Raw genomic sequence first — 25189 nt, 5'->3', positions numbered from 1 at the left:
CTCTTCTGGACAGAGACCTCTGATGTTTTACCTGGAATCTGCTGTAGCCACTCTCCCAGTTTGGGGGGCACAGCCCCCAGTGCTCCAATTACCACTGGCACCACTGCTGCTCTTACTTTCCACATCTTTTCTAGCTCCTCTTTGAGCCCTTGGTATTTCTCAAGCTTCTTTTATATATATATATATATATATATATTTTTATTTTTTTTTATTTTTTTTTTTCCAAGTTTGAAGGTGTCTTCCTTCACTGAGAATCTTCACCAGCATATATGACTAATAGAAAGTAAACGCTGTTAAGAATATGAATTATTTGTCCAGCAGATGGCGCCCTCCATTCACAAATAAAAGTTTATCAGTTCTAAAATAAAAGTATAGCAGAAGAGCAGAAGAACAATTCTACTAAACTCATACATTCAACCTATTAGAAAGGTCACTATTAAGTTAATCATTCCATTTGTCAATGTAATGATTTTTTTTAACTCTTAAAATAAGAAGATTTTATATATGTGCTTGAAATAAAACAATCCATTTTTTATTATTATTATTATTATTTTAAATGTACAGTGTCTTGTTCCATTGGTAAATTGTCTAACTTACCTCCTCAATTCAAGAAAAAATTCACTTATTTTAAGAAAAAAACGACTTATTGAGATTTAAAAATGTTTTGCAGTGCAGGGATTTGGCTCCTTGCCCTCATGTACGGGTCTTTATTGCATCTAACTGGAACCATATGAACACTGAAGCAGGACAAGCAAACATTTGATCTTCTTAGAAGCAAATCCTTCATCTGCACAATCACTGCTAAAACACAGCATATGATATTCATAAAACATAAAATCACAACAATCAAAAACACTGACATCTTGAAAATGTCTCATTCAAATACAAATGAGCCGACCAAAACTAGGTTCATAAAATAAGATGTTTTTTATTTAAATCAAACTATCTTCTACACACTCAAGTTGTTTTTTTAACATGGAGGGTTTTATTTAATATCAGGGGTTGCGCTTAAATCTGTCAAATAGTTTTGGATAGCTCTTGAGGCCAACAGGGATTCAGTTGAAAAGTGATTCATACTATTAATCTACTGATATCAGTCCTACGCTACAAATCTTCCACAGCAAACCTATGCATCATAAACCATATACATCATTTTGCATGAATAAACAGCATACCAAGATATTAAAACGGTACAGTGGTAAGTGCATCATGTTGAGGGTTTAATTGCTACTGCTCTTGCGCTGGAAAACCGACCTAGAAATAAGTAAAAATGTCTTAAATTAAGTGTATTTACCCTTAATTCGAGTAGGTAAATGAGATGATTTGTCAATGGAATGAGTATTTTTACTCTTAAGATAAGATATTTTGATAACATGCACTTGATATAAGACAATGCAATTGTGTTTTCTTATTTTAAATTATAGTTAAGATTTTTTCCAGTGTGGTAATTTGCTTTTAATCTCTTGACACTTTAAAAAGTTCTGTGCTCTATGTGTGTAAGCTGCAGTTTATGAAGTCAAAACAGGCCACAAAAATCTGATAGTAGATGATTTTGTGAAAATATTTAAACATTTTTGAGAGTAGATAAACAGAAAGCTTAGTGCACTAATATAAAACCTGATATAACTATAATTATTCTCATTAGAATCCATCCATTTGTAGCAAGTACAGATATTAGCTTAATTTCATTAAAAAGTATATTCTAAAACTAAACTCTGCATGTTAAGCTTTTCAAGCTGCAGCATTTTTCTGGGTCAGGATCCTGGAGTCTGGCTCCCTCTTGGGGCCGCCCTCTGATTTTTTCTTACAGGTGTTTTCTGAAGCTGGCTGCTGGAGGAGCACAGATGTTTCTCATCCATGCTCATTAACAGAGAGTTTGATAAGGAGCTTACTGCCAGCACTTCATTGCCAGAGTTTTAACCCTCATGGTAGCACTCAGCCACCCTGTAGTCTCCTGCGGTTTTCTGAAACGTGACTATTTCTCTGTTCTGATCTCTCAGGTTGATTCCAAGTTATAATTTTTCTAAGATGTTCCATGGTTCTCCTTCACTCCAAGCCTCTGATCTGCCATTATGGCACCTGCTCAGACCAAACCCTGCTCACCCTGACCTTCAAAACCTGAATTACTCCTGGAGAAACTACGTTCTGCTACCAGCTTTCAGGATCCTGTTTCTCCTTCTAGGATCCTGCTCCTCAAAGCAAACCTTTCTAGCAGTAAGGGATAACATCAATTCCTCATCTACAAGACAAGTAACCTTTGCTGTGTTTCCCTGACAGCTGACCCTTCCAGATTCCGTCGCCAGCTCTCCTGCTTTAAAAATAACGTTCTTAAAAATGTCTCCTGAAGCGTGTTCCGCATGTGGGTCGGATGTCTGCCTAAAAATCATGACACTAACTTTATTAAAACATAAAAAAATATATCTTGAAATGTTTTTCAGTCAAAAATTATTAGGCATAAAAAACGATGCCCTTTATTTCAGAACATTCTGTAATGTTTCGTTTAGACTGCTCGAAGGCAGCAGCATTTGGCAAACTGGCTGCTAATATATTGCAGATATTTAAAGATAATATGTTTAAACAGCTTTCCAGTTTAAGGCTCCAGGAAGGAGCTAAAAGGAAAGTTAAAATAATTAGCTTATATTCCAGGAGAAGGTTGCTGTGCATTTATTATTCAATATCTATTTATCTGTAACTTGATTTCCTGTAAATACTCATTTGTTAGAACAACAGGTGAAAGTGTAACTTAATCTCAAATCATGGTCTTATAGTTAACATTGTTCACATTAGGAATAGGAAAAAAATAATTCACCGATGTTAAACTTATTTGGTAAAAACTTTTAAATGAACTAATAAAACTAAACTAAATGGCCTTCATATACAAATAGATGGAAGGAGCAAATTTGTTTTGTTTTTTTCGACAATTTTTTTATAGTCATTATACAGTCACAAGTACAGAGCAACGGAATGAACTCTCTGCATTTAACCCATCCCCTTTGGAAGCAGTGGGCTGCCATCGTGTGGCACCCAGGGAGCAGTGTGGGGTTAAGGGTCTTGCTCAGGGACCCAGAGTGGCAGTCTGTGGGATTGAGGTTTGAACTCAGAACCTCAGGATTCCAAGCACAATGTCAAATTAGCTTTTAAACTTAATTTAGAGCATTTACAATGCAATGCAGTACAATTCAAAACTACCCGATACATCCCAAAAGAAAATTAAATGATTTATTAACTCAGCGTTTCATCGAGTTGTTCACTGGAAAAAACCTAACTCTAGATAAATCATTTTTTATAAAAATAAGTCCTCTAATTGAGGAATCAAAAGAGACATTTTGCCAATGAAACAGGACTATTTACGTTTAAAAAAGGAAAACATAATTGCATTGTCTTATTTCAAGTGCATTCTATCTAATTATCTTATTGTAAGAGTAAAAATTCTCATTCCATTGGCAAACCATCTCATTTACCTACTCAAATTAAGGCTAAATACACATAATTTAAGAAATATTTACTTATTTCTAGATCGTTTTTCCATTGTAGATGTTGATAGCTGTAGTGGTTGAACTTAAGACAGTCTGCTGTTTATAGAGGTGTAGCCAGAAATTTTTTATGAGGATGGCCAGGCAATAACCAATGTACACTGAGGGGGTGGCCGAGAGCAGATAGGCACTAAAACCTCACGGTCAATCTACACCATCCATAACAAAAATCCATATTTTCTAAATAAAGACAAACTATACTTTCCTACACCTTTTGCTAACAAATAGACAAATATATTTAAACATCCGTGCTTTCTGGATTAAAGGTATAGTGGATAGAACTCTTTCAGGTTTGAGTTTTGGGTGAACATCTTTTCCATCGTCATTACTTACCTACTTTTATCAGTAATCATTCTGCATAAAATTGATATTTACAAGTACTAATATCTACATAAATTGATTAATACGTTTTTATTATAACAGATATGTATCTATGATTTCACTGAAGACTCCTAGATGACTTGCTTTTCTCTTTACCCCATAAATTACTAAATCAATTTGTGCTTGAATTCTGTACTAATCATCTTTAATGTTATTATATTGATGTGCATAATTAACCACAACGTTTTTGTTGACAAGTAATTGTTAATATATGAAAAATGTAAATGTTTTGATATTCCACTTGAGAGTATTACTGCTGCCACCGTCTATATTAAAGGGAAATAAATGGTAGGGGATTGGCTAAGGGTGGCCATGGCCACCCCTGGCCCCCCATCTAGCTCCGCCCCTGGTTTTTTAACAGCCTGAGGAAGAGGATGCTTACTGTTTTCCGTACCGTTAGATTAATGGATAATTCTTCCTTGTGAAATAATTTCCAGAGAAGTTCCTACAACACAGCTGGTCCTTTTTATCAGCCTCGCATTTGCTCTGATGTTACAGACAGCTATCATACAGTTGCTATACTGTTTGTCTTTTTAGGCAAAGTAAAAACAGATAAAATATAATGAAATTATCAAAACCCAAACTGATTAGCTGGAAACCTTGTCCCTGTAACTGCTAGTGTTAATCTCTGTCTGAGTAGATGAGGGGTTTTGCAGTGGTTAGGAAAGAGGAGAAAAACCACCAGCTATTTCTAGCTGCTTCCAAACTCTGTGACTTTCAAGGCCCTGCTTTTATTTAGTCTCTGCTGGATCTTTGTGCCGAGTCATTCTGAGTTCAATGTTTGATGAATGTGCCCAGCAACGGAGAGGATTTTCTCCTCTGTTACCTGGGAAATCACAGGTAAAAGAGAAATCAGGTGTGTGGGGGACCAGGCGTTTATAGAAGGACCCACAGGGAGTCCAGGATGCACCTGTGATGCTCCTTCTCTGGCAGTAGAGTGGCAGAGAGGTTACGCTCTAAAAGAATTTTCAGTCCAATCTGTGTTTCATAATCCATCCATGGAAATATTTATCTCATGGCTGTTCAGGGTTTAATGGTTGTCCTTCCTTTCCAGGTGGGAGCTAGTAAGTGGTGATACTATTGGAGGGTGGATGGGGAGATGGGGTATAACCGCTCGTAAAGCAGTTATTAGCTGACAGAGTGGAGGAAAGGGAAAGAGAGCCATGTAGGTAATTTCCTCACTGGCAACAGGAATCAGGGAGTAAATTGCTGGAGTCCAGCAATCAGACATCAACAAAGCAATCCTCTTTTTCTATCAAAAAAGAAAAGGGGATTGTATTTAGGACTTCTGGTAAAATGTAGACATTAACTATTGGGAGCAAAACTGTATGGCATCTGTCCTGCGGAGCTGATTCCTCTTTAAGTTACTTCAGTTCAACCTTAGTTGCAGGGCCTGAACTTGCAGGACAAACGCTAAGAAGTAGAGAAAACAGGAAAAGAAAAAAAAACGGCACAAAAAACAGTTTTATCCGTAAAGAGAAAGAGAATTGCAAGTTTAGAAATGATAACACTTAGCTCTCTTCTGTAAAACTGACACGTGATTTTTATTAGTTTGTTTCAATAACAGCTTACATTCCAGATTCATCTAAATTTCTGATAACTTCAAATGTGTCATCCATGGTCTCTTGTTTCCTCCAGGGCGTCAATATGACATGACAGATTCATTTCTGTTAAAGTTACTCTTCGAAATATAAAAACCAAGAAAACAGGAAATTCAATTAAGGCAAATGTGTGATGATTTTCATTAGTTCCCATCTGCCACAGGAAACAACTCCTTTCAAGCCTTTTCCACTTTAAAGGAAGGATCTAATTTAATTAGTGATAAACGCTTCATTATTACAGATGCAAGAATGAGCAGCGATATGTGTCAGCCTAATGTTTGAAGGGGGGGCGAAAGATTTTATTTCAACATGTTGAATAAAATCATAACCCATAACTGTTCATCTGCAATCATTTTAAAAACTCTATCATCTTCCCTAGAAAGAAAATTAACATAAGATCACAGATAAACTTTCATTTTTTACTTTCATTTCAGCACGATTACTGATTTATGGTGCTTTTATGGTGCAAATAACACTTCTGAGTGTTCAATAATTGTTTTTCTGGCACATCAACAAACATAAATAAAAGCCCTCACATCCAGCCAAAACTCAAATTAAATAAAAAAATAAAATAAAAAAAACATGATTCATAATGGGATTTACTATTTTATATATATATATATACTTTTGAAAACCCAATAATCTGTTTTGCTTTTCCTCTAACAGCTCAAGTGTTGAAATGATAAACAAGTCTGAAGAAATGAGAGCGCTTTATCTTCTTCAACTCTCAGTTTCAAGGTTTTCATACCAGAAGTGCACATTTTCTGTACTCTGTTTTAAAAAAAGTATGACTCTTTAAACATGATATGTTTTATTTTTTCATAAACGTGCCAGTTTTGATATAGTGAAATATAAAATGAGTGACTCATTCTTCTGTACACCTAAAAAGTTATGATAGATTGAACTCTGTAGACTCTAGCAACAATATCTGTTTTTTGTGAAACTAATCCTGAGTTATTCACAACACCTTTCATTGTGTTATTGCTTTTTAAATCTTTTATTATTTTAAAATATTGTATTTTTTTGTGACAGACCAATAGGATTTAGTGGAGGAATTATGAAGGTGGAAGGATACATGGTTTTCATGGACTTTGCTATTATGAAATATGAATCTTGATCAAATCTAGAGACGTATCATTCTTTTTTAAATAACTCAAACTAAGACAAAGTGGATGAGGAGTGTCTATTAACAGCCATATGCAAGTATTGCCAAAGATTCTGAATTGAATTGAGATCTAGGTCATTCAAAAATAATAATAATTGAACTTTATTGATCTAACATTGGAAATTTACCTCTGCATTTAACCCATCCCCTTGGGGAGAAGTGGGCTGCCATCGTCTGGCGTGCAGGGAGCAGTGTGGGGTTAAGGGTCTTGCTCAGGGACCCAGAGTGGCAGTCTGTGGTAGTGAGGCTTGAACTCAGAACTTTAGGAGTCCAAGCCCTATGCTCTAACTTCAAGGCCTCCATTCCCCACAACCTGAAATCTGAAAATTCAGTTGAAAAATAGGAGTATTCAAGAAGGCAGTGGCTGCAGAGTATTTTTATTTAGACGTATTTGCACAATGGAGTTAAATTTAAATACCAAATGTTTACATTCTTCTTATTCTAACATATTTTGAAAAGTATACATTGTTTTTCTTTAACTTGACAGTTACGATTTATACTTTTTGACCTGTTCTAAAACTTTGCATGGTTAGAAACAGGGGTGATAAATAGGGCCCATTCAGACACTTCATTTAGGATGTCACTAAATCCTGATATTTCTATGTTTCCTTTCATGTTTTCATCATTGCTGTGGATTTTTTAAGACACCGTCATAAACTTCTCTCTACAAGCAGGTGTTATATGTATGAATCTTACACCTGCACATCCCTAAAAGGATCTTCAGATTATTATAAAGTCAGAAAACAACAAATTGTGTTAACAGGAATATGCAACTGAAATATTTCAATTCACTGTACTTAACAGAGGAAACTAACCTGCTATTAAATAGATTTATAAACCTAATTGAAATTTCTTATCGAATTAGAATTAATACATCTGCTCATATGTAATCAGCCCTTTTTCACCATCACTTGATCTACAGTTTCCTTCAATAATGGTGCGTCAATTGTCATAATGTAATAAAATGGGAAAAAGTACCATTTGTATGAATACTTTTGTGAGGGACTGTAAATGTGAGGATGAAGAGTACAACATTGTATAGTGATAAAAAAAAAACCATAGTAAATAAAAACTGCAGTGTTTGTCTTCCAATGTAATTACTTCCCTTTTTGCAGATTTGGAGCTGAGACACGATGGAACCGCCGGCGGTGCAAATTTAAGACAGGTTTATTTCGAGCAGTTAAACAAACACGGTCGTCACCAAGTGCTTTACAGGAAACAAATACACATACAAACAAGGATCAACCCCAAAAAATGTGTTCACAATTATCTACTTCATGGCTGTTGAAACACGATCCAAAAACAAAAGAGACAGCACAAATCTTAGAACTCCTGACACCAGTCCAACTTCTTGTGGAATCAGATACAGCCAATCCAGTGTCCCATGTGTTGTCATGTATTGCACAATTCTTCTCCTCAAGTCAGAGCAAGTGAACTTGATCGTGACCTCAAAACAGGCAAAGGAAGCTAAACTTAACTCTTCACCCTATCTTATTTCATTCACTGAAGTCAAGCCAGAGCCGAACACGTTCCTGTACAGGACTCCGAGAAGCGTCCAAGCTTCGAGGAAAGAGGAGAAAAAGGCCATTTTAACCTGTCCAAACTATGTAATTCAATGCAGAAAGAATCATGTCGTGCACAAGTTATTTCAGTAATCACCAATACTAATCGATTTTTGTCTAAAACATTCTCTTAACCTTTGTGTTTCACAAACAAATACATGATCCAGCCTAAGATAATAATAAAAAAAAAACAATTAAGTTTCATCAAATAAGAAATAAAATGTCGGTAAAGTCGGAAAGTTCATCTAGAAAAATGTAACCCATGTGTGTTTAGGTGTACATGTACATTTGGATCTCCTCTGAAATAGAATCCCCCTCCAAAGTTGGAATGAGTCAAACCTGAGCCGTCTTGTGTGAGAGGGTGAGATCAGCATGTACAAACAGCTTTCCCGACAAAGTAAGATTCCCCTCACAACCGTTTTAAGACCCTTCCAAGAAACGTAAACCTCCTCATATCTTCAGATCATCTATTCTAGTCCGGCTGCTGCTGTGCTTTCCACCATAGCCAGACCTATTCTGCGTGGGAGACGCAGGGGCGGATCCAGATCCTTTTTTTCCCTTTAGGTCACATTCCTCTGGCTTGCTGCTGCTCCTCTCAACCGCCATATTGTCCTTATTCTGTTTGTAGGCCGCCTTGCTGTGGTAAGGATGGAAGGACGAGTCTGTACCCTCGGACAGGGGGGAGAGGTCATAGCTGGGTACCGGCGGGTAAGATGGCTGGACTTGTCGGTGTCCTCGAAAGTAGTCATCATAGCTTGGTACGATTGGCACGGCAGCCTCACTCGGGCCCTTGGCGATGCTCTGCTGGTTTTGACGGTTTCTCTTGAAGGTGATGCCCTGACGACACTTGGTGAAACCCAGGTGGTAGATCTCTATGAGGTTTAGGAACAGCGAGACACTAGCAACCCCGAGCATGAAGATGATGAATATAGTTTTCTCTGTGGGGCGGGATATGTAGCAGTTAACCACATTTGGACAAGGTGGTCTGTCACATGTATACATCGGTTTCAGTTCAAAACCATACAAGAGGTACTGGGCTACAATAAAGCCCACCTCAAACAATGTCTTAAAGATGACATTGAAGACATACGTGCGCAGGAGCTCCCCCTGAAGCCGCACTCGTCCTTTCTCATCCCTTATAAGAGCTTTCTTGTGATGATCCACGAGGGGAGTCTCTTTGTCTCCGTGTTCTTTCATCTCCCTGTCTTTCTCCCTGCGTTTCTCCTCCATCCGCACCAGGTGGAGAATGTGTCCCAGATAGATGAGGGTGGGCGTTGACACGAAGATGATCTGCAGCACCCAGAAGCGGACGTGGGAGATGGGGAAGGTGATGTCATAGCAAACGTTCTCGCAACCGGGCTGCTTGGTATCGCAGGTGAACCCCGACTGCTCGTCGCCCCATACTTTCTCAGTGGCGGCACTCAGGATGAGGATGCGGAAGATGAACAGGACCGTGAGCCAGACCTTTCCGACCACGGTGGAGTGCTCCTGGGCTTTTTCCAGAAGCTTTCCTAGCAAGTTCCAGTCTCCCATGGCTGTATCCGCTCACTAAGATTAAAATAAAGGGTTACACACAAAATAATGTTACCATATGTTAATCATTGATTTTGAATGTTATTTTCTTTATGCTAAATTAATGCAAATTGTCCAAAAAGTTACAGGAAGCTCCCATCAGGTCAGTCTAACAGGCTGAGCTTGTAACTGAGGATTCAGCTGCCGCATGAGTAGCAGCCTCATCCGTGAGGATGCAGACAGGATTAAAATTACTTTAGGAGGGTATATATTTGGCAAGTGTGGACAGGGGTAAGGCAGGTTTCAGGCATGATTCTGCATGTCCTGGCCTTCGTGACCCAAACCGTAGCAACGTGATCCCCTGAAGAAGGTGAAATCAAACACTGGGCTGATGTGGTGAAGGTTCAAACCTGAGACACTGAAGAATGCTGCTAGTCTGAGCCTCTGTGAGAAACGAGGTTATAAATGTTTCCCAAAGATAGATATAAATTGGTGGCATGACACTTTTGTAAGCTGAATGGATGTGTTGGGAGCAACCTCAAAGACATTTCTTAAATGCTTTGACAATCACAGGCTAAAATGTCATTTTTTGAAAACAAGCTCTTGATTTTACCAGTGGTTTAATACAGAGACAATGAGTTAAGTTGAAAAAAAAAAACATTTTTTAACAAATGAAATATACAACTCACATGTTCTGGTGAAAACCACCTTGTAAATCTAAAAAATCTCCCGAAGCTTTTCATGTCCTGGAGGCTCCATGGGGCCGCCCCGATCTGCAGACAGGCCTCAGTACGGCACCTGATCAGAGGGCCCTCAAGCATTGCCCTTGAATGGACAGGAAAAGCAGACTCCTTCTAGCGAGACGCTTTGTTCCGCTTTGAAAAAGCCAAATGACTCAGTCGTCCATCTTCACATCTCAACACAGGCAGAAATCAAGACCCAGGCTGCGGCCCAGGGCTCTTCCGCTGACCACCGCAGACACATAGTCAACTGGAAGCCGTCTTAACCATGTCCCCTGCTCTCCCACAACACTCCCCTCCCCTCTGTGGTTAAATTTGGCACAGTGGACTCTCTCTAATGTAAACTTCTGAAGACCTTTTTCCCAGCTGTTACACTGAGTGACAGGGAAGCAAGCCAATGATGTTTGTCAGTTAGGCCCGTCTTGCCAAAAGAGCCCCTAGGGTCTAAATATAGCAAAGGGGCCCATCTCCTATCACTGAGGGCGGGTGGGTGGCATGATTGGGAGATGAGTAGCCTATGGTAAGGTAAGGTTACCACTTAAAGTGGCAGAGAAGAAGAGTAAACAATTGGTTGCAAAATAGCACATTATTTAAGCAAAGACATTTATTCTAATAAAAATTATAAGAACCCAACATGGTTCATATAAAATGTGTACCTGGATGGGATTTGGTGCATTTTTGTTGCCTGGCAACAAAAGTTCATATGAGGACATAACAATGTATTAAAAAAAAAACACTATGTGAAAACTTGCAGGTGCTTTTTGACCAAATAGTCTGATTACAACTAATTTAAAGTAATAATCCGGATGCAGGGACCAAATGAGATCTATTGACTTTTTGATCAGCTTCAAAATATTAATCAGAAATTAACTGAATTTTTTTTTTAAATCTTGTTTGGTTAGGATAAAAATATCACCATTAATTGGTACAGGCACCATGTTTTCCATTTTGAATATGTGATATTCAGCACATGGATTTTCCATAAGGAAGAATTTCGAAGCAGGTAAGTTTCAGATTTGTCCGCCTACAATCAAAAAACATAAAGATCAAAAACAACCTAACCTAAAAGTTTGTTTCCTTATTTTCTCTGAAACAGAGAAAAAAATAATGCTAATATTTTTATTAGCCCTACATCAGTAGTTTTAATTACACCTCAATTAATCAATACTTAAATGTTTGCAGCAGGTATCCAAGCAGCCATTTTCCTATATCACGATGTAACAGATTACATTTGGTGAGTGAATGGACAGAATTATGTTTTTTTATGTAATTTTGACACACTGGTTTTTTAAAGGACTATTTTCTGGCTTTAAAGATTTACAACATTTAAATTTACTGCAGCAATAGTTTTATAGTCTTATAAAGCAATTTACCTAAATATGTGAGGGAAACAACGACTTTCTCTTTCATGTATCAGCTTTGATCTGAACATCAATAATACAAGAGTATGCTTTTTATAGCTAAACAAGTGTCTTATCTGGAATTTTGAATGCTTTATTGATGTTCCCTCTCTACCAGACAAAAAAAAAAATGTTTTACTCAAGAAAGGCAGCTAAAGTTTAATAACCCTAATGGTTTCAACGGGGAAAAAAAGGCGAACCTGCTGTGATTTATATTCCTATGCAACCTGATCCAGAATCATTTTCCAAAAATGATACGTTTGCAACAAAAAAAAATCACATCACATATTTTATGGTAAAATAGAAACATGCAAGAAGGTTCTTCTTCATTTCACAGCTCATATATATACAACTATGCTGGCAAATAAACTGGGAACTTCAAGAGTACAGACTGTCTGGACCTGCTAGATCTCATCAAATCCATTGCAATCGGAATTTTCTGTCATGCCTCAGATATGCAACCCTGAACGAAACAAATGAAGGCATGACCACTGAAGTTTGGCGTAAATCAGGACGTTTTCCCACAGCATCGACTTGTGTGGGAATGAGCAGAGGACACTATAAAAAGCAAAAACCTAACACATCACGGTACGCCATGTGAAATTTGGAGAAAACCTTTCCCAAGTCTTCATAGACTTTAAATGGTTCAGGCAAGAAAAGGCAGACCGTTTTTCATTCCCATAAATATAAAGAAAACAACAAGTAATTGTTTTTATTACATATAAATAGCAGGTAAAATAATCAGATATACAGTTTAGGTGTCATTAATGCAGAGGATACTTATTTGACAGGCAGGACTCGTTAGTTTAAATAAGCTTTAGAAGGCAGAACACCTCTCGCCCTTTTCAGTCGGGCTCTTTTTGGTCACAGTTAACTTGGACTTGAGAGAATGATCCGCTATCAGCTGATTGATTTCATTTTGTCTGTATGAAGACAACTTTTGAGTTATCCAAGCAGCTTTTGACTCATCCTCAGGGCGACTCATGCACCGTTTGCAGGCCCTTCCTATGAGGTAAACCACCTCGGCCAGGTTGAGCAGCACACACACTCCAGACACAGCCAGCATGAACACTGTGAATATTGTCTTTTCTGTTGGTCTGGAGACGAAGCAGTCCACCGTGTTGGGGCACGGATATGAGTCACATTTCACCAAACGCACCATTTTAAAAGTTGGATAGATCAAGTAGAAGATGTAGAGGAACGCCAGCTCAAAGATGATTCTGAAGACGATGCTGATCATGTATGTCCACCAAAGAGCTCCTGTGATCTGAAATTTCTGGTTCTTGATGTGTTCCAGCTCTTTGGGGCTACCTCGCCCTGACCTTTTCAGGGCTTTCTTGTCCACGTGTCGCCGGTGGGCGACATGCATGGCTACCAGCAGTGCCGGGGTTGAGACCAGGATTAGCTGAAGAGCCCACAGCCGGATGTGCGAGATGGGGAAGAACTGGTCGTAGCAGACGCTGTTACAGCCAGGCTGCTGAGTGTTGCAGGTGAAGCCGGACTTCTCATCCCCCCAGACGCTCTCGGCGGCAACCACCAGCACCAGGATTCGGAAGATGAAGATGACCGAGAGCCAGATGCGTCCGATGCCGGTGGAATGCCTGTTTACGCCGCTGATCACGGCATAAAAGGACCCCCAGTTCATCTTCGACTCCAGGTCTGCAGAAAGTTCAAGGTAGGATACATTTCTGGTTATTTCATTAAACACACATTTTAAAACGCTTTTCCATTTTTAAAACAGCACCTCAAGATAAGGAAAAAACAATGCAATAAAACTAAACCTTTCTAGTAGAAGAGTTGGTCTACACGACTATCTTAAGGTAAAATCAGGATAAATTGTCAGTTAAATTGTTAGTTTCCAGAGCCTTACCAGGATCATCCGGCGGTGCAAGCGGCGTAAGCAACGCCGGGGCCAAAGATGACCACTCTGAGTCTTGACTTGAACATCAAGATAGTCTTGTAAGACACAGCTGGCAAGAAATGCCAACGCAGCTTGCCTGCTCTATAAAAGCAGGGGCGATGGCCTAACACAAAGCAGCATCACAAGATGCAAGAAATCAAAGCCAATTGCAAAACTTTTGCTGAGTCACATGGTTTGCTGACCCCATATTAATACCGTAGTCCAAAACTGGCCTACGAGTCATTCACAGACGGACAGACAGAGGGACAGCTGTAATCACATCAAGGACTCAGGAAGACCAGTGTCATCATTTGGCAAAAAATACCACATCAAATAAAAAGATATTTCCTTTAAAACAATTTATAAGTTTAATTTCTAACTGATTTTGGGAGCATATCAGCTACATCTAATCTAATCTTTACACAAAATGACTGTTAGTATAAGCCAAGATGAAGAAGATAAACCATGTATTTTACCTTCAGCTGTGGTGGTACACAGAAATGTGTACAAAATGGGAAGAAAATAAATCAAATATTGTGTTTTTTAGCGAGCCAAAAGGCTGGATAGGGAACACCGTGCGTTTGGAAAATGCAAATCATTCCTCCGCCACTAGCCGCTGCCCTGCACCGTAGCAGTCATATGCTCTTATATAAACTATTTACATACAATGGCAGCCTTTATGGGACGACAACAAGACTCTTTAGAATTCGGATCAAACGCCTCGATTTCCGCCCACCCCGGGGCAAAAGAAGGAATCTGTGTGGACACAAAGGCCTCAGCCCTGCCTCATTATTTATTGTGCTTGGCAGGGCAGTGACGTGAAGGAAGCTTTTGACCTGAGCCACTGCTGCACAGAATGAGGCTGGCAGTAAAACAAAATACGTGCCTTTATTATTTTTTTTCCTTTTTGATAATGTACTGATAATGAGATGATCCCCTCAGCTGTTCCAGCATGATGTTATTGTATAAATGCACTACAGTTCAGGGCTGTCTTTGTTTTTTTTCCAGCTTCAAAACACCCCTGACCTCACTTTAAACCCACTTTTATCAAATTCCCTCTTTTACAACAGCACCCTGTGTGCAGTCTTGACTTTATTGTACATGAATTGAAAGTGAAACAAGATGAATCACTCATTGCTCATGTTCTTAAACCCACCCAGAAACACGATGCAGAAATGGAGCGTTTCAGAGGCCTGTGAAGTGATACTTTACAGTTGGTTCTCATAAAAAGTCCAAAAGAGAGCGAGAGAGAAAAAAAAAAACAATTTAGTGTAACAAACTGAACTCCAGGGGAAACAATTTCCATTTGTCATGCTACATACATTAAAATAATCTATAGCAGTACGCCCAGCCATCGCTGCATCACTTCTGACAAGTCCAGCGGGAGGTCGGAGTGGAGAAGCCAAATCTCTGAATGAACTCAAAAACTCATTTGCAATACATCCAGAGAAGACAGGAAGCTTAAAGTGTGCCAAAGATAGTGATTTTATTTAAAAAGCAGAAACGTACAAAGAAATCAACATCCAATTGTAGAACTTTAAAATGAGCCATAGTGAAATGAACCCAGTTTTCTCTGCTGTCTGTTTATAGCACTGAAACACAAATAAATGGGGTCTTCTTTCTACAGTGGAATCCGTAGTAAAAGTGAAAATAAAAATCTTGATTTATAAAACCATGTGCACGCTCAAAGCCGAGCAATCTTCCTTTATAGATCACAGCTGTGCCTCAAAGTTTGCATCCAAATCTTCCCCTCTAAATCAATGTTATTCAGTGGCAACCGCAGTCAGGGGGCATGAGGTGGAAACTGGTAAATATGTTTGGTAGCCAGTTTAAAAAAAAAAAATAGTATTATTAATGGTACCTTCAGTCTGATGTGGACTGAGCATATTAACAAGAAAACCCCGGCAGGATAAGTTGAAGACTATGATATTATCGTAGATTTTATGGTTCTAAATGCTGCTTCAGGCAGTCAATTTAATTGTTGATAATTACAGCAGTAACCACATTCATTCAAAAAACCAAGACCCCATCAATCTGCAGTGCAGTATGCCCATCTATAAGCATACTGCAGTGCAGATTGATGGGGTCTTTATGCCCATTTTTCACCTAATCAGCTCATTTTATTTAGACATTTCCTAATCTCTCTTTATTATACATCTTTAATAAGCTGACTGCAACATGAAGCCTTGTCTTATTTTTTTCACAATATTGAACTTTCTTTTTTTTTCTATTCAAGAATGCATTTTAAATTCTATGTGTATGGATTGTTTATATGCATTTGTGTTTCTTTAGAACACAGCTTTCTTTTTTTTTCAAACACAATGAACTAATTTTTAACACCTGGGATGAACAGGGATGGCGTGGATCTTGCAGGTCGATCATTCCATTAGTGGAACCAGTTCAGCACATAGATCTGAGAGCAAAGCTCTATGGAGTCTGATCAGCTGATAAGCAGTCATCATCCATCCTGGGTCAGGAAGCATTGGTTATCCCTGTAAATGACTTCCTAATGTCCAGTTTACAAAGTCTCCAGCCGTTAAATGCTGCTTGCTTCATGCAGCTGTTTTGTATTCAGATTACAACCAAAAATAACATTTTATAGTGAATTGAATTCAAAATAATCCTGTTACTATTGAATATGCTGATTAATATTGTCCACATTTGTCTTAGATATAAGGACTGACATTGGGACATTGCTTGTTTTATGTAACTGTTCTTTGGTCAGATGAATACTTAAAATTAAGTTTTTTTAATGCTGAACATAAGCAGATTTTGTTGCATTCAAACAAGAGACAACTAAACTAATTCAAAGTAATCCTGTCACTTTAAAAGTAACCAGTCTTTAAGCAGATTAATATCACCCTTAGCAGTTAAAGGTGGACTTTCTGTAATTTCCCAGGATGCTTAGCGGCATCTTTGTTTCCTCTGTGGCACTACGAGTAATATGAAAATGGCCTTTGAGAGCTTTTAAAATAGTATTAATCTGCTTATTAACTTTGGAATCCTGAGTATTGATCTTAACTTACTTTACTGTTCTCACATTTAACTAATTATTAAACTGGACTTGGTAAAATGTATGTCTAATTGATATAAATGTAAAAACTGTAGGAGCTGTAAGATTTTAATGCATAAACTTGCTTTACTTTGAATCGAAGCTGCTTATGTTGTTATGCTGCTTTTATTTGTAACACGTCCCCTCAGCAGCGCAGATTCATATACTCTGCAGCTTCTTATTTCATAAAGTAAATTACTTTCATATGAAGTGAGAAATTTCTTGAAAGAAATAAGATCGAGCTTCAGTTCCCCACATTAGTCAATCTGTTAGTCCCTCCAATATATGCGTACCTGTACTGATTGGTCAGAGTTGGAGAAAGGGAACGCACATTTTTATGATGAATTGGGTTTTAAGAACATTTACATGGAAAGTTTAAAACTTTTAAAGCTGGGTCTATACTTTTAGAACTTTAACTTTTAAGTTCAAAACAAACAAAAAACTTTTTCGAAGCACTCATGCAGTAACAAAAATAAGTTAGTTTCGAATTTTACTCCTTTTACAGCTTAATCAGATCCATACTACCAATTTAAAAAGGCAGACGAGATGGTGGGAATATCTGGGAAGGCGCCCCATTTCAAGAAGCAAGAAAGGAAATACAGAATTAATATATAAAATATTACACTTGCAGAAGAGTCTTTACAAAACCAAATAAACTAAATGTACAGAAGAAAATATATAATTTAAAGACAGCAATGACATTTATAAACAAAGCATATCTTAAATTTAAAGACTAATCACACTTCTATATGTTATTCTACCAACTTTTAAACATAGTAACAAAAACCAAAAAAGGGTTGAGCCCCAAGTTAAAATAGGTTTAAGGGCAGATATGGTCGATCAAAACCAAAAAGTTGCAGACAAAGTGGATTAAAAGTGTCTCTTTGCTACATGACCGACTGTAAATGATTTATTCCACTACTTTACTGTACAGACTCGGCCATGTACAGCTTGCAGAGCTCACTTCTTGTTTTGAGAGTAGCATGATATAAGATATTTCTCCCATTGAGACTCTTGCTCCTTTTTTCCCAGCTGAACAGCACCTTTAAATGAAAAAGGCAATAAAGAGAACTGTAAGACAAACCAGCATGAGAAGCTAGAAATCACCGGCTGCAAACTACTTACTCTTTCTCACTACACCGTTGTTCTTCAGTTTATGCTTTGCATGTCCATTGTGAGCTAATCTTTGAGAAAGAGATGCACCCCTCCTATAAAAAGAAAAGAAGGAATTACTGACATTTTAACATTTTACTGTTAGGTTAGTAACACTTGACGATGAGAAAATTCCATGGGTTTTCTAGATATGCGTAGGGCTGGGTATGGTTCCGGTACCAATACCAATACCTTCACTTCGATACCGGTTCCTGAACGATACTTTTTTCGATACCAGTTTTATAATATCAATTCGAAGAAAAAGAAATATACACAACATAAAAAAGTACAAATCTTGAGTTTTATTTTAAGCTATGATTTTTCCATTTACATTTTTCCTCTTACATAAAAAAAAATGTCAGTGTCTAATATTCACTGTTACATTGTGAGGACCTTTTTACTTAGCAGTTTTCCTTTAGAAAAATTACCATGTCTGACAAACAAGCTCGTAGAATGGGATCCTACTGACAGCGCACCGCTGGTATGTGGGGGTCTGAGCGGCTCCCACAGAAATATTGGAAGGCAGGATGAACTGACTGCACTGATGAAGTTTTCAGGTGAATTTTCCCACTTAAAAACATAATAAAACTACTTTATTCCCACTGATCACCGCAAATATAGCTGCAAGGCAAATAAAGGATAGAGTAGCTCCGCCCAACGCGCGTCAGAGCCACTTTTCGACCGCGCAGCCAGAGCAGCAAAGCTTCTTCAGCCGCGCATCAGAAGCTGGTACAAGCAGCAAAAAAGAAGCAGCAGATGTGATTTTGCTGCTCCTGCTGCGTCCAGTTTGAAAGCAGCATTATTCACTCCGCTCTGGCTTTGCTCCGCCCACGGGCTGCTGAGAGGAGGATGGTCGCGCCTGCTGCGGTCCGCTCTTCTTGCAGTCAAACACCGAGCAACTTTCTGCTCTTAAATTGTTTCCGTGCACGATGTATTGCATTGCGCACTATTGGCATCAGTCTTAATAACGTGAAGCCGCACTTTTGACCTGGGGGGCATTTTAAAGGGGTTCCACGAGGCTCGCAACCAGTTCACAACAGATACACATGAACCCTGGCTGTAGGCGGGACCACCTGTGTATTTTTCCTGGATGACGCAATCACGTTAAGTGTTACAGCCAATCACCGAAACTTGGTACCGAAAGACGAGGCATGTTTCGATACTCTGTAGAACCGAAGCATTTCGGTCGGTACCATAAAAGAACCAAAGTTCGGTACCCAGCCCTAGATATGCGACTGATCTAGCACTGAGCACTAACTGGTCTATCCTACCCCATGGCTGCTTCAACTGAAAGCTTTTCAGTTTAGTGCAGATGCAGCGTTTGTTTACAGTCACTTCAAACCAAAAGGTGAACCTTAACCAAAACTCCTAACAGGTTTACTTCCAGGTTGTTCCTGTATTCTGCTCATTAATTCACATTTAACAGGTTTCCCTGCTGAATAATGATGAAACTCATCCCCACAGCATGATGCAACTACCACCATGTTTCACACTGGGAATGCAAGGAGGTTGTCTTTGTCTAGGTGGTTTATAAACCTATACTTAAAGATGCACCTCATGCTAAGGAATAATTCCTTAAAACTTGGTAATGATCCAGATCATGTGGGAGCTTTAGCTCTAGCTGTAGGTCACAATATGTGCCAAAATTTGCTGCTTGGTGGAGGTATGCGCTCTCCAAGTGCTTTTCTAGTTCTTTTTAAATACTTTCTGGCCCTTACACGCCAAACTTTTGAAATGTGTTTTACCCTAATGCAAATAGAACAATAGGAAAAATAAAGAAGAAAACACAAAAACGTGAAAAAGACAGTTTAAAAGTGTCTCGTTTGGAACAGAGTAGTGTAATTTTTCTTCTTCTCTATCAAGGCAATACTGGAGCAACATGAACCCCTTAATAAAAAAAAACTGTTTTACAACTATGTGAAAGCAAACCAAGCCAGCTAAATATATAATCGTTTCATTTTAACTCATCCCTGAATGTGGAGCAGTTTGATGCATCTCAACTGGTCTGTGAACATTTTCTTCCAAATGTTTCAAGTATTAATACTCAATTTTTGAAAGATCAATTTGAATTAGACACTCAAAGATGGGGAAAGTCTTAAATAACTTCACCTTGCTTTAACGGGGTTTATACAGGAATGAGTAACTCTAATTTAATGCTTTTTAATGCTCTTTTAATACTTTTAGAAATAATTTTAATGCCATCAACAAGTTCAAAATTGATTTATATATATATATATATATATATATATATATATAAAAAAAACGGCAAAATCCTTCGTCGTCATTAGTGTGCAGCCATGTTTCCAGCCACTTTCTGTTGAAATTTGCATTTTCCCCCAATTTCTAGCTTTTTCTCCAACTCAAGATTATTTTTCTAACATGCAGCTTTATGATCAACCCGAAGCATTTCGGCACAAATATATCACATTATAATATATCTGAGGAAATTATTATTATTATTATTTTTTAAATAAAGCATTTTAAGGCCACAACAATTACATTTAGTGAATTTTAATGCCAATCAAGGCTTTCATTTAAAAAAATTATTTAATGACTTAATGATTTTTAATGACCGGTGTAAACCCCGTTTACGTTTGACTCTGAAAACAGTGTGACTTGAGCAAAAACAAGCCAACACTCTTTCCTGGAGTTGTAGGTCATAAGTCTCCATTTGTTTGCATAAATATGCCCTTTCATCCTCCAGCAGCTCCTCCGTTTTCTTGTGTTTCCGTTTTGCCTTTTTTTCATTTTTCTCTAATTCCATCCTATAATCCACTGGGACTTTTTTCTGCCAAGTGCTTCACCTTTTTCCTGTTTGCTGTGTAAAACTTCTGGAGTTCGATGCAAAGTCCGCTGCAGCACTTGGCCAAAGTTCCCATCTTGGGAACATTTTGTTGAGCTGCTGAGCCTCTGTTACCACACTAACTGCACACACTGTCCATGTTCACTCTAAGCTCTGCGTTAAAACTGACCTTTGACCTGTTTAGTGTGCCATTTGTGCGACAGGTATTTTACTTTACTGAATTAAATACAAATGCCTGCAACAGTTTTGAGATTTAAATTTGTGTCCAACTATCAATCTTCTTCCTGCCTTAAATTAATGTATGGCTTTATTTTGGTTCATCACATAAAATCCAAACAAAAAGCATTATAGCGTGGCTTCGTAACATGACTGAATGAAAAATATGAACACTTACGCACTGGAGTCACTATAGGTTCCAGATGAGCATTTGGATTCACTTTGTAATTCAATACACGGCATCATTTTTCTAAAATGCATTAATAACCGAGTGGTTCATAATTAAATACCTCATAGCTCCAAGTTTTCCTCTTTCCAGGAACAGCTCGACTGAAACAGCGAGCCCCTGTGGGTAAAGTCTTGCATAGAGCGTCCTGCCATGCACCATCGCTTTGAACCAATCTACCGCCTCCTCGGTCCAATCTCTGCCATTAACTGGCCTCACCTGGAGGAGAGGAAGCAAATCACTGAACAGAGATAATGAATTTCGTTCATTATGAAGCTGCGGCTGGGCAACAGAAAGAACTAAGCCCTTTCTAACAGGACAGTTTTTATTGATGCATGTTGTAGACATTAAATCCAGGAAGTGATGTACTGAACCGAATAGTGGAGTACAGGACTACTCACATGAGCCAGAGAAACCTGCAGAGCCTGAAGTGGCAGCACAGCCATTTCTGGAGAGAGCTGCTTAATATGACAGAGCGGCACACAGGAAGTGTCACCATAGTCCAACCGTTTCACCTCCACATTTATGGATGGATTTCTGCCAGCCCCATCTGTGATAGCCAAGAGACAGAAGAGGTTGATCTCAAATTCCCAGGAGGTCACATTCTGAATAAGTGACTCTGCCGCCATCTAGAGGTAGGTCTTTGTTAATCTATTTTACTTTCAACTGGACTCACTTCTACTCACTCCGGAGATCCTCACCACCTGAGCTCGACACCACTGCTCATTTTTAGGAAACCAGCAGATGACCTGGGCTCCAATGTCTGGAATGCATTTTTGTTCAGCATATGAACGACTGGCTGCTTGGCTGCAAATAAAGAACAAGAAGGTGGAAAGAAATAAAAGAGTATTACAAATAAGCGACAAAAATGGATGAGCTGATTTAATATGCAAAGGCAATCAGGAGAAATGGTAGGCAGCTGTGAAGTATGACTAAACTCACGACTTACTCTGTAAAAAGAGCCTCCAGTTTCTTAGGGGAGTCAGCAAGTTGGATGTAGAAGTCACTAGGACTGACAACATGAGACACAACCACTTCAGACTCTTCAAACTTCCGGATTTCAAATTCAGGAATGTCTACCGATTTATCTGCCAGCCTATCCGAGTCCCTCGAGCAGTTCTCCAGTCCTGGCTGAGTGGACTGCAGAGTTTGGGGTTTTAATGTTAAAGGTTCAGACTTATCCAACTCAGCTAACGCAGTTTGGCATTTTTCACTTTCCAAAGTACTAAAATGAACAGAGTCCTTCAGAAAAGCATCTGTGAAGATGTCTCCCACGTCCCATAATTCCGTTTCTGTAGCGATTACACAGCTGTAGATCAAAGATCTGTGCGAGTCGACTCTTTTCACTCTGAAAACTGGAGCTTGGTGAACGTTTGCGTGCAACGTTTCAGGAGCTCGCTCATCTGTCAAAACATGTTCGACTTGGTCGCTTCTTGTTTTGATAGTAGGTGAAGGCCGCGTGGGAGAATCTGAATTGTTTGCCATGTGTTTGCTTTTAGCACATGCAAAAACAGTGACCTCAAGTGAACCGTTGTTTTTAGCCTTTTCTTTGAGAAAACGCAGCAGCTGGGAGGAGGTTTGCTTTTGGTGTGGTACCTGGACGTCATCGCCATGGCCCCAGATTACTACAGACCTATGGTTACACTGTTGGATCTCGGAGAGCGCGTCTTTCAAAGAAGGCAGTAGTATGTTTGACTCCTCCTCAATAATCACTTTGCTCTGAACAACCACAGGTAGGATGTTTATTGAGACTTCTTCTTTTTCATCCTGAAAAACAGCCTTTTCTTCTTTCTCTAAACAGGAGATGCTTCCAGGCAGAGTAGTGTTGTTGAGGCTGGATGACTCGCTGTCATCTTCCTGCTCTGAAGGCCTCAATGGATGGAGGGAAACTTGAAGATGATGATGGGAAAATAAAGCTTTGAGTGGCTGAAAGTAGTTGAAGCTCACAGCATCACATGATTGGTGGTCTGCAGACAGAGGAGATGCATTGATAGCATTCATTAAATACATTAAAGTTAATAAAATATCCATTATACTTCAACCTTCATGTGAACTACATTGATTTACTACTCACCAGTTTTTAGATCCTTTAATAAAGCTGAGAGCTTCCCGAATTTATTACACTTTATGTCAAGAGCGTTTGTCACATTTCTGAACAAAGGTGTTGGAAGAGATGACTGGAGGACGCCGCGTAGCTCTTCATATGTCTGGTGGATTATCAGAGGAAAGAATGATCATGGATGGAACATCCCTAATGGTCAAAAAGCACAAAGAAGCTTAATAAGAGTCTGGGAATTCTCTTATATTTTAAACCCAAAACTATGAGATGCTATCTAAGCCAAAAGAAACAAAGAAACCTAAAACAAAAGTGAAACTCAGACTGCAGCCTTATACCTCTGCTGCTCAGGAAGGAAGCTACATGTACATACATTTTAACTCTCATACAAATATTCTTCCACATTAGTGGTGGGCATAGATACATGTTTTTAATCTAGATTAATCTCACTGCAATCTTGGAATAAATCTAGATTAAAGATCTCTAATTTGAACATTCATGATGTGTGTGCTACCTCAAGAATTTAAAAGATTTTAGTTTTTTTTTTTTTTTTTTTGCAAAATGACACGTAATTTCGTCTTCTTACCTTCTTATGACAAAGTTATACTTTTTTGCTCATTTGTTACCATTTTAAAAACAGTGTCCCACTTTAACAATATAGTTTCTCCAAAAATGTGACACATACGCAGACATTCTCATCTATACATAACAGTATTTTAAATAAAATATTATTCAATGTGCGACACAGAATTGGTTCTTAAATCAGGAAATGATTTGAATATTCCATGGAATGTTTCAACAGCATATTTATTATAAAACTGCAATATGCAACTATTTAAATAAAGTCTGTGTTCTACATTCTGAGCACCTCGTCTTTTATTTTTCTATAATTTGGTGGTGAACAGAAATGAAATGAGAGAATGGTTGTCAGAAGTATATTGGGGTGTTTTGAACAAATCAACAAGATTCCTCAAATTCCTTTATTCACGTGAGGCAAATTAGATTCTAATGTGATTTTCGGTGCCCCCCCCCCCTAAAATTATAGCAACAAAAAAGATGATTAAACAGGTTTTACCTTAACCTTTGTCAAATGCCATTTACTGCCTTTATTTTTTTGTCTAAGACTAGTGTTACAATGATGCCATATTAATTTAGATTTCATAAGATTTGACAAATGTATGCAACATTAAATGTTAAAAAAGACAATGTTTAGATTTCATAGCTCCATGCCTCATGCTGTTAGGGTTACTCTGGGAACTGAGGTGGGAGCGCAGGACTGCTGCTGAAGGATAGAAGTCTTTGAAAGACCCTGCCTATGAAGCAGGGTTCTCACCATGATTCTTTATGAGTGTAGGTAAGGTATTGATGCTGTTTTCCTAATTTGCATATTATAGGTACATCAACATAAACAACACAGAAAGTGGTTAAAAATTAAATTAAGTCAATAATTAAAAATATTCCAAATATTATTTAAAACTCAAGATAATCACACTGTAACACGTCTGTGTTTGTGGAAATCACTGTTTATAGTCGAACCTAAAAATGAAAACACTGAAAATGCTAAAGGTAAAGACCTTGGATTAGAACTGTGTTGGTCTTCATTCAATTTATTTATATAAATCAAAATCTAAATTAGTTTCTGGATAAGATGTACCTCTCCCTTATTTTTGATAAAGTAATGTACATTATTCATCATATAGTGTTGAGGTGCCTGATGGATTTATCAAACATACAACAGTATGTTTATTGTATCTGTAAGCTTTCACCTTTTCACCCCAATTCTGTTAAAAAAAAAAAAGATCTACTGCACAGTCTATTTAAATAAAAAAATCTTACCAGGTTTTCCTATATTTATTTATTGAAATAATCAGGAACTAATTTAGTAATCGA

At 38.2% G+C, this 25189-nt stretch overlaps 3 protein-coding genes across 4 annotated transcripts; all 3 read right to left on the bottom strand.

Annotated features, from left to right (window-relative positions):
• Window positions 1-7545: 7545 nt before the first annotated feature.
• Window positions 7546-10805, bottom strand: LOC107093447 (gap junction alpha-3 protein-like). The gene is made up of 2 exons (XM_015388498.1): window positions 10444-10805; window positions 7546-9790 (listed from the first exon to the last, which is right to left on the bottom strand). The coding sequence occupies exon 2, from the start codon at window positions 9773-9775 to the stop codon at window positions 8693-8695; it is 1083 nt and encodes a 360-aa protein (XP_015243984.1). The 5' UTR covers window positions 9776-9790; window positions 10444-10805; the 3' UTR covers window positions 7546-8692.
• Window positions 10806-11885: 1080 nt separating this feature from the next.
• On the bottom strand, window positions 11886-14401 carry LOC107093452 (gap junction beta-1 protein-like). 2 transcript variants are annotated; one of them, XM_015388503.1, is made up of 2 exons: window positions 14271-14401; window positions 11886-13553 (listed from the first exon to the last, which is right to left on the bottom strand). In XM_015388503.1, the coding sequence occupies exon 2, from the start codon at window positions 13537-13539 to the stop codon at window positions 12712-12714; it is 828 nt and encodes a 275-aa protein (XP_015243989.1). In that variant the 5' UTR covers window positions 13540-13553; window positions 14271-14401; the 3' UTR covers window positions 11886-12711. The 2 variants fall into 2 exon arrangements, with proteins under 2 accessions (XP_015243989.1, XP_015243990.1); XM_015388504.1 differs by lacking the exon at window positions 14271-14401 and adding an exon at window positions 13765-13877.
• A 2590-nt stretch (window positions 14402-16991) lies between these two features.
• LOC107093454 (tudor domain-containing protein 7B-like) lies at window positions 16992-22947 on the bottom strand. The gene is made up of 6 exons (XM_015388505.1): window positions 22193-22947; window positions 21920-22050; window positions 21645-21793; window positions 21308-21462; window positions 17972-18054; window positions 16992-17889 (listed from the first exon to the last, which is right to left on the bottom strand). Exons 1-6 carry the CDS (start codon window positions 22726-22728, stop codon window positions 17807-17809), a joined length of 1137 nt encoding a protein of 378 aa, XP_015243991.1. The 5' UTR covers window positions 22729-22947; the 3' UTR covers window positions 16992-17806.
• Window positions 22948-25189: the final 2242 nt, after the last annotated feature.

Source organism: Cyprinodon variegatus, unplaced genomic scaffold (genome assembly GCF_000732505.1).
Source record: "Cyprinodon variegatus isolate N-32 unplaced genomic scaffold, C_variegatus-1.0 Scaffold425, whole genome shotgun sequence".
In the NCBI taxonomy this organism is placed as follows: Eukaryota; Metazoa; Chordata; class Actinopteri; order Cyprinodontiformes; family Cyprinodontidae; genus Cyprinodon; species Cyprinodon variegatus.
The sequence above is the reverse complement of the archived record's forward strand: the minus strand, read 5'-3'. Positions and strand labels throughout refer to the sequence as shown.

What these genes read in the sequence shown, in the direction of transcription:
- LOC107093447 (XM_015388498.1), bottom strand. Translation starts at nt 9,775, where the DNA reads ATGGGAGACTGGAACTTGCTAGGAAAGCTTCTGGAAAAAGCCCAGGAG.
- LOC107093452 (XM_015388503.1), bottom strand. Translation starts at nt 13,539, where the DNA reads ATGAACTGGGGGTCCTTTTATGCCGTGATCAGCGGCGTAAACAGGCAT.
- LOC107093454 (XM_015388505.1), bottom strand. Translation starts at nt 22,728, where the DNA reads ATGGCAAACAATTCAGATTCTCCCACGCGGCCTTCACCTACTATCAAA. An exon ending in GATCTCCGGAGTGAGTAGAA is followed by an intron (nt 21,794 to 21,919) that starts GTGAGTCCAGTT and finishes TGGCTATCACAG; the next exon opens with ATGGGGCTGGCAGAAATCCA. An exon ending in GGAAAACTTGGAGCTATGAG is followed by an intron (nt 18,055 to 21,307) that starts GTATTTAATTAT and finishes TTCTTTTTATAG; the next exon opens with GAGGGGTGCATCTCTTTCTC.